At 44.3% G+C, this 9061-nt stretch overlaps 1 protein-coding gene across 1 annotated transcript; it reads right to left on the reverse strand.

Moving 5' to 3' along the window:
- Positions 1-7753: 7753 nt before the first annotated feature.
- LOC124671096 lies at positions 7754-8489 on the reverse strand. Its single transcript, XM_047207526.1, has 2 exons — positions 7967-8489; positions 7754-7908 (listed from the first exon to the last, which is right to left on the reverse strand). Exons 1-2 carry the CDS (start codon positions 8487-8489, stop codon positions 7754-7756), a joined length of 678 nt encoding a protein of 225 aa, XP_047063482.1.
- Positions 8490-9061: the final 572 nt, after the last annotated feature.

The raw sequence follows: 9061 nt of genomic DNA on the forward strand, positions 1-9061 counted from the left end.
ATTCAAACTTTATTTGCAAATATGAATATTTGAAAGTATTTTTTTTTGTAGTTTGGTTTTAGGGTTTGTTAAATAAACCATATGGGATTGAACAAATTGAAATAGGGTTTATAAAAATAATTTAATTTTGCAAAACACATGGATATGATATGATGCATGTATAAAGGAAAAAAAGAACAAGCAATTCTAATAGGGATATTTTCGTGGACAATTACATATTTCCCTGATATTCACGCTGATCTCGTTGTATTGCCTGAATTAAAGCATCTTGCGGCCATCCAAAACCTGATTGCCGACTATACTGCTCAAGGGCCTTGAGCTTCAGGGGATCCACGAGTTCATAAGCCTCCGCATCGTCTCGCCGAGTATTCGTACGATTGGTGTGTCTAGCTTGTTGGAGCATAGATCCCTTATGATTTTCGGGGAGCTGGTCATTCAAGATGCACCTTGTCTTGAGAGATTGATCATAGTTGGTCTAGCTGCTATATCAAAAATCTAGGTTCTCGAGGCACTGAAATTCAAAGTGTTGGCGCACGTGTCCAACGGAAGCCCTACCGTTGTGTTTGGATGCATATAATTCGCCCTTAAAATTGAATTGGAATGGAATACCAAAACCAAGATGGAAAGGAAACGGCATCCAATTCAATTCTGTTGTTTGGGTGTGCATGGTATTTATTGGAGACATAGTCATTGAGGTATCCAGTCTTTTTCTTCATCTTTGCTTAAGGTCCTTTTCTTCATCTTGAAATCCATGTTTCTGTTATTTTTATTTATATATATGTACTTCTTTCCTCCAGAGAATTATCCCCACCAGCTTGACATGGTCTCTGCGGCACAATCAATATCTTGGCTCTAAATTGTATTGGCCCCAATCTAGGTGCAGATGTTTGATTTCTTAGATGCTTTTCTTGCACAGAGAAGCTATACATCGATGTGAATATATTTTCTGTTAAAAGTTAACAACTCCAGCAGAACGGAAGAGTTGCACAAATATGTTGTGAGCTTTGGAACACTGGAATAATATATGGTACACGAACATCATTTTTGGGTAAATTTTTCCAAGTTTATTACAACGACAAATCTAGTAGTCACACATCCATCGGATATGCTAAACCCTACGGATGGATTGCTATGGAAAGAGACTTACAGGGTGGCTTGCAAGTTGTTAATTGGTTATAATCCTCTCACCTCCAGTGATTTCTGGGTTGTAACCCAACTAAATTTCGCCACATCCTTCCGTAGGTGAATTCCGTAACATGCAATCTGTATGTGTAGCATATGATACTTTTGAAAGTCATATATATATAAGCAACATGTAATGTGACTATGTTGTTCAATAGTCCTCAATTCACACCTGATGCAACTCACCTGATGTTGATTACATGCGAGCTATGAAGAAGTTGCATTATTGTTGTTGTAGGCCATATATATACACTTCTCTTTTGATGCATAGGACAGGAAAATCATAGGAATAGGAAAAGCATAGGATTAAGATGTCATGGCTAGTTGAATCATATAGAAAGATGAGTTGTGTTTGATTGTGCCAAAGGAATTTTTCCATTAGGTATGACCTAATGTTTTATTGTTCTCTTATTTGCAGTCAGAAGTTGTGGATATGCAAAATGAGATGGAATATAACACGCTCTACCCCAGTGAATGTCTTGATCTCCATCACACAGAAATTAGTTTCAACTACTACCAAGGCAAGAAACTTCGCCAAGTTTTTTGTTATGCATGCTAAAGTGCTCGAGGTTATGAGGTTTCTCATCACCTATAATCACAACAATAGATGGTGGGCTAATCAGGGCAGGCAACTACATGTGGAAGACAAAGCTTCTAGAGAATTAAATTTTGAGTTAAGGAGTTTTTATGACAACAATAGACATATCTATGATTATACAAGTTTTACAAAGTACACACATGACTTGTCAGTGCCTAGTCCCTTTTGTGGTTCATTATGAGCAGCTTTTGATCTGGAGAACAAGATGAATGATCTTCCGTTTTAGTGATTTTTTGGTGGTTCATTAGGACCGCCATTAGTTTAATTCTCTCTTCCACTAAACGGTCAGTACTAATAATGCTCGGATATTTAATTGAATCATCTAAAAAATTGTACATATATCCATTTTGTAGAGATTTAAGTTCGGGTGGTAGAAGTTCTTCATCTCCCTTAGAGCTTCTCCAATTAGCCTTCGTCTAATAGAAGGAGGGAAACTGGGTGTACGTAGAGAAGGTATAAAAATCCACACAAAATTTTCCTTTCCTAGCCTTTGTATAATTGGATTGCTAAAACTAGTGAAAGAGGAAAACTCCATCTAGGATCACATGTCAGTGGGTCTTCTTTTCTCTGTCTTTCCCTCCTTTTCCCCCTACTCTATCTTCTTCACCTTCAACCGGCCGTGCATGCCAGCCCGTTGTCCACCCACACACTCCGCCCACCAACCGACCACTGCTATTTGCCCACGCACGCTTGAAAGGACGAGATGTCGCCTAGAGGGAGGTGAATAGGCGTTTAAAAAATTCTTATGGATTTGGCTTGTAAGAATGTGGAATTAAACTAATGTTTATTTTACAAGCACAAAACCTAAATATGCTAGGCTCGACTAAGTGCAATAACAACAACTAGAGCTAAGCAAGATAGGCACAAGATATATAAGAACAACAAGTAATAGCAGGATATATGAACTTCAAGATCGATGGCTATCACAAATGAAAGTAAACTCGGGTATAGAAATAACCGAGGCACGCAGAGATAAAGATGTATTCCCGTGTTCCCTTCCTTGGGAGGAAGTTACGTCACATTTGGAGAGGTGTGGGATCCCACGAACGATTTCCCAAGCTCCACGAAAGCTCACCTTCTTCTCCAAGCCAATACCACGAAGGACAAAGACCTTTCCCTTATGGCAAGCTTTTCCTCCACTCCGGAGATGGCAAGCTCCACAACTACTTCACAAGCTCCATGAAAGAGAAGCTCACATCTCTTCACAATCTTCCTTGAAGAGGTCACAGGAGCACCAACCGCCAAGCCAACTAGGAGGTCAATCCTCCAAGATTAATAAGCTCACGGTCTCTCACTCAAACGAATCATAATGGAGAGCTCAACACTTATGCAAGTATGCAAAAGCAAGAACACCAAAGGTGGTCAAATCCTTCACACTCCAATTTCACCAAAGTAACAAATGCTATGAAAAAACTAGAGAGGAAGAACAATGGAGGAAATCAACAAATGACTCCAAGATCTAGATCCAAGAGTTCCTCTCACTTAGAGGAGGAATGGATTGGAGGAGGTTGTAGATCTAGATCTCCTCTTTCAAATGCCCCAAGAATATGCAAGAATCATATGAGGGAATGGAGAGGAAGCAAGCTCAAGAGGTTCAACAATGATGGTCAAAAACGTGCTCTAGAACCCTAGAAAAATGTTGGGGTAGAAGCCCCTTTTATAGCCAAAATAAATATGACTGTTTGGGGCAAATCTGAGAGTTTTCAGTGCATCCTGGCGGGAGGGCTGGCACACCGGGCGTGGTGCCGGGCAGCCTGGTGGGAGAGCCGGCACCGCCGGGCGTAGCGCCGGGCCAGCTCGGCATAAACCTGGCGAGACGCCGGGCGGCACTGAGTGCCCCCTGGAATGCGTCCGGTGGGCACCGGCGTGGGAGCCGGCCTGTGCCAGGCCAGCTGGTGAGCCAGCCGGTGCCGCCGGGCGTGGTGCCAGGTGGGCCGGTGGGGCGGCCAGTCGACCAGGAGCCTCGCCAATAGGAAAACATGTTTACAAAAACAATGATATCTTTTGTGCCCGGACTACGATTTCGATGATCTTGGGCTTGTTGGAATCAGAACAACAATCCCTACAACTTTATGCATAGAAACATCATTGTCCACCCACGTCGTAAAAACCACAATATGAATGTTTTAACCTATCTATAAAAGAGACACCGGTAAAACCTCCAAACTTGAAAACGCGATAGAAGATGCATATGGATTTCGTTTTTGATAAACTTGAGCTTGTTGTAAAGCTAGCAACAAGCTCAGGAATCTCACATAGAGAAACACCAAGAAGCAACAAGAATAGAGATATGAAAATCATGTAAATGATTGAGTACCCTAAGACGATGTGATCAAGTTACCTAACCGAAAGCCCCTCTTGATAGTGCGGCCATATATCCTATAACCCGGTCTCCCAACAACCATCTTGAGACCGGTAAAAGGAAAACCTAGCAAGGCCATACCTTTGCCTTGCGCATCCCGCTTGATCGTGATGATGATGCTTCGAAAAGCCTCACTAGATCATTGTTGCTTCGTGAAGACACATAATTTGCTCCCACATACGCCACTATGGGATAGCTTCATTAAGCACATCCTCTCATGGGCCATATTAAATCTTACTTTTGATGCACGCCCATGGAAAGATACTTAACCCATCTAGACAACACAAAGTCACACATATGATGGGTTAGTCCATAAAGCATAATTGACAAAGCTTACCATACCACATAACTTCACATGGCACATTCTTTATGCTTCATGTGTTGAACAAACTTGAATCTATTCCTCAACCTTCGTATTGGACAACCTTGTATCTTCTCATGCTCTAGCATACTATCTGGAGGTGTATAAAGAACTCTTTATTTGATTGCATGCTCTAAATCTTAGTCAACCATAGCTCAACTCATGAGACTATCATGACACCGAATTAGGGTCATATCCTGAACTCAAGATCATAATCATTCATTGCTTAACACATAAGTTAGAGCAGGGCTAATATTGAGTTCCACATATATAAGAACTCTATCTTCATTTCTTTTTCTTGATCGTATCACATATATGTCTTCAAATCGCTGATCGTGATGCCAATACTCAAGATATATCTTTATCTTCATGGCATCCATATTTGAATCCAACACATGGACTACAAGTAGTATCTATGGAATATTCCTTCATATAAACTCAATGAAAATATTAGTCCATAGGGGTTGTTATTAATTACCAAAATCACACATAGGAGCAATGTACACTTACAATCTCCATTTTGGTAATTGATGACAACCACACAAAAGGGTTTATATAATGAATATTAGATATAAGTATGCAACTTATTCGAGAATAAGTTGTATAAAAGACTTTGTATTTGACTAGGAAATATGCCCGCGCGTTGCGGCGGCAGAAAAAAATCTATGTATGTACCTTGTTTCGTGGGCACAATTTCACCAGTGATGACCGTTATCGCACATGCGTCAGGGCCGCCACAATGACATCATTGTACTTTTACCTCAAAGTCAATCAACCAGCATACCCTAGCCCCAGTTCATCTTTTTTCTTTAATTTGTAGTTTTCATTATGTATTTATTTGATCAACTATTATTTTTTATTTATGCACTGCATTTACAAACAAATAAGCAACCCCACACAAGTTTCAGAGTTACCAAACAGATGGCAAAACCTATAAATTCAGAGATGTGTTTATGTATTAAAGTCAGCTATGCTAAAATCACATCAACATGATTTTATGGTTCCTTTCTCTTATTATGCACAATAGCTAGGGAAAATGACTGTCACAGCTTTTGTCAAAAGGTGCGAGGACGAACCGCTTCAGTCAATCAAACTATTTCTTATGTAGCAACAGGTACCGTGGGTGTGCTCTTTGTTCGTTTCAGAATTCGAAAATATCTTCGAGTACAGTCAGCTATATGCAAAGCGCTGAAGCTGTGAAAAAAAGGATACACGACTGTATTAGACCTAAATAAAGTGATTCAGCTCCGGTCGCACCAAAAGCAGGCTACGCTGACTACTAAGTACTGACTACGCCGTGAACTTTGACGTTTCCCTCTCGATTTGCCACACAATCTTACGCCATGACGAGTATGTACAGACCCTCGGTCGTACTATATGCATCGCAAACATTGGATGGAGACGTAGAGCACATTGGGGAGCACGAAGGCACTGTTTTGTTGGAACCCGTCTATGCGAAACTGATGGCATCGTGCTCCCGGAGGTTGAGCGGCATGGAGGGAGGCCATCTGGATCGGCGCCGGCGTCCAGGAACCGGCCTTGCCGACGACGCGGTGCAGCTCGGCCCCAAGTGCGCTATGCCGCTGTCCACCTAGCTCCGCATTGGCCGCGACACGCAGGAGGTGTCCTTGTAGGAGGTTCCAATTTCCGAAGTCCTCGCCCAACATATGTCCGGGCGGTGTCCGGACGGAGGCCTAGAGCGTCGTACGTAGCGGCGGGACGCACGCCCGGGATGTCTTTATGGAGCGCGGCAGCTGCCGACTTCTTCGCTCACGCTGGTCAATGCCGGCGAGGAAGCCACGGCGGTAGAGGATCAGTGTAGCGTGCTGCCGCGGCTGGTTTTCTTCGTTCTCTTCTAATCGAAGGAGGGCTTGGCGGCGGCCTTAGGACTTCGGTCGTAGAGGTCAGGAAGAACCCGATTTGCCCATAGGATTTGGATCGGTGACCGGTGAAGCTCAGCCGCCGTGTGGAGGAGTTGGACCTTGCCTATATACGATGGTTTCCATGGACCTTGCGTATTCAATCTGGTCAGTTTGACGTAACAGGATGGGACTGTGTTTTCCAGCGAGAGGGCCGAAGATCTGACATGATACGTGAGACATACCGATTCCAAAGCGATCTCGGGCGGAAGAAAGCGTATTTACGGTCGGACGAAAGCGCACAATGACGGACGAAACCACGGAAACGTTAGCTCCTTTATTATTAGGTAGGTATAGATATGGTCAAATGACACGAAGCTACTAGCCTATATCAAAACCAGCTCTACTCACACAACTACAACTAATGCAACGGATGTGAGTAGAACCAACATATATAGAGCAAACTTCCCTACAATGTATGCATATGTGATAAGTATGAATTCATTGCATACACAAGATTAAGCTTTAGGAGAGTTTCCACTATATAATCAATCATGCAGGACATAATAAATGTGAAATTCACGAGAGGCAAAATACTTAAGCACAAACCAAACTTAAGTATAAAACCATTTCCTTAAACCCTCTAAATTTTTTTCCGATTGGCAACAAGTGCCAAAATGGGTGAAAACTTTAGAAAGCCAATATAATATGAGTTCCTCCCTAAGATGTGCATTTCTCATTATTTGATTGTACTCAAATGCACATTCCAATAACGAATACATGAAGGAAACCATACCAGATCATTCAGTTCAGGGTTAAACCAGGAAACATGGTATTCCAGCCGTGTCTCAACATTCAAAAGGAAGCTTCCGATATTACAGATTCTTAAACCATACTTTCACAAGGACGCCTGGAAATATGCTCTAAAGTTAATGAAGGATGGGACTTTGAGAGAATTCTCTGTACTTTGTGTTGATGCATACGCAGGTGTCGTATACAGATCACGACGAGGAGATCGAAGAAGGCCCAGCTTGTGGACGGAGCAGCTGCCGCATCAGGCGAGATGCAGAAATCAATGCCGACGCTATGCTGGGTCGCCTGACGAACTCAGCTGACATGGCCGCGCGCCAATGCAGATCACCAAGGGTACTGGCTACTGGCTAGAAGCTGCCGTGGCAGAGCATGCTGAGGCCGTGGCAGAGGATATGGATATCTCTTCACAGTCACTGCAACAAAATTTGCGATCGGATCAAGGTTTGGATCGGAGGATGTGGGTGGAATTATTGATTCCGGCCTAAGGAGTGGTGAATCTTCTTGATGAAATCATCGGACCGCCTGCTCAGCTCCGCCGCGCGAACCGACGGCTCGCGGGCCCTCGGCCCCGGAGGCGATTAGCCTGGCGCCTTTGGGATCGAGGATATGGCCGGACGCGTCCTCTGCATAATGGCGTTCCACGTCGCGTCAAGATCGTCGTCGCCGGTGGCGACGTCGTGGCCGGCGTCGTCGAAGTACTCGGCTGCGGCCACCATGGCCCCGCGCGTGTAGGCTGCGAGAGCGCACGCTCAACGAACACGCGCTCCCGCGCCGATGCCACGCTCTGCAGCCTGTCGGCGGCAGCGACGAGGTGACGGCGGCGTAGGACTCGTCCTCTTCGGACTCAGTCGTGACGCACGACTCGTCGCAGCACGAACCAGGGGAGACGACGCCTTGCTCCACCGGAGAAACGGCCTCGTGCAGCTGCGGCACGCGGTACTTTTCGGCGGGCGCGAACTCCACCTTGCATTTCATGGAGGGCCGTACCAAATCTTCGGTCAGAAGCGGGGGCGCGGGGTGGTGAGGCACCGGCGCCCATGGGTCCTTGTGCTGCTGCGCGGCGGCTTGGAAGTGCTTGTTGTTGGAGAGCTTCCAGATGACGAAGATGATCACGTGGACGGTGATGAAGAGGTAGAGCTTCCAGAGGAAGGCGTCGGCGCCGGACACGAGCTGCGGCAGCGCAGCGCGCGCCAGGGACACGGCTGCGGCCAGCGCGCCGGACGCGAACGCCACCTTCGCTGCCAGCAGCGTCGTCGCTCCTAAACCTCCACCGGCGCCGCCGCCGCGGAGGCGCGAGGAGTAGCTGCTGGACATGGTACGCGCGCGGCAGCAAGGAGTAATCGGAGCGGGAGGAGGGCGGTGGGCAGAGGTGGAGATGGTAAGAGGCTATTTATGGGGGAGTGTGGGTAAGAAATTAATTATTCCACAAAATATTTTCGAATTTTTCGACGAATGGGATTGCAATTGTCCTTAACTTTGTAAAAAAATTACTCACATAGTAATTCTGAAGTTTGGGAAAAGTGTGGTGGAGCAGGTGCGCTCCACGCACCCACCCTTTTTTGACTTTTTCTTTTTTCATATCTTTCAAATTATGTAATATTTTGATTAGATTTTGTTGCAAGACACTAAAAAAATAACAAATAGATTGGGGGAAATAGTTTGGATTTTTTTGTGCAAATTTATAATTTAAAATATTTAAAATTTAAAATAAATTCAAGATATATTAATATATACATAATGCCATAAAAAATCAAAATTATTTTCCTCATATTCTAGTTGTTATATCTATGTGATCTGCAAATTTTCGAGTTCAAAAATTGTTTGGTGTGAGAGATATAAAAATAAGAAGTTGTTTCAGAGAGGAAAAAAGGGTTGTCACGGATCTT

Source organism: Lolium rigidum, chromosome 7 (assembly GCF_022539505.1).
Source record: "Lolium rigidum isolate FL_2022 chromosome 7, APGP_CSIRO_Lrig_0.1, whole genome shotgun sequence".
Lineage (NCBI taxonomy): Eukaryota > Viridiplantae > Streptophyta > Magnoliopsida > Poales > Poaceae > Lolium > Lolium rigidum.

What these genes read in the sequence shown, in the direction of transcription:
- LOC124671096 (XM_047207526.1), bottom strand. Translation starts at nt 8,489, where the DNA reads ATGTCCAGCAGCTACTCCTCGCGCCTCCGCGGCGGCGGCGCCGGTGGA. An exon ending in CTCGTCGCTGCCGCCGACAG is followed by an intron (nt 7,909 to 7,966) that starts GCTGCAGAGCGT and finishes GCGCTCTCGCAG; the next exon opens with CCTACACGCGCGGGGCCATG.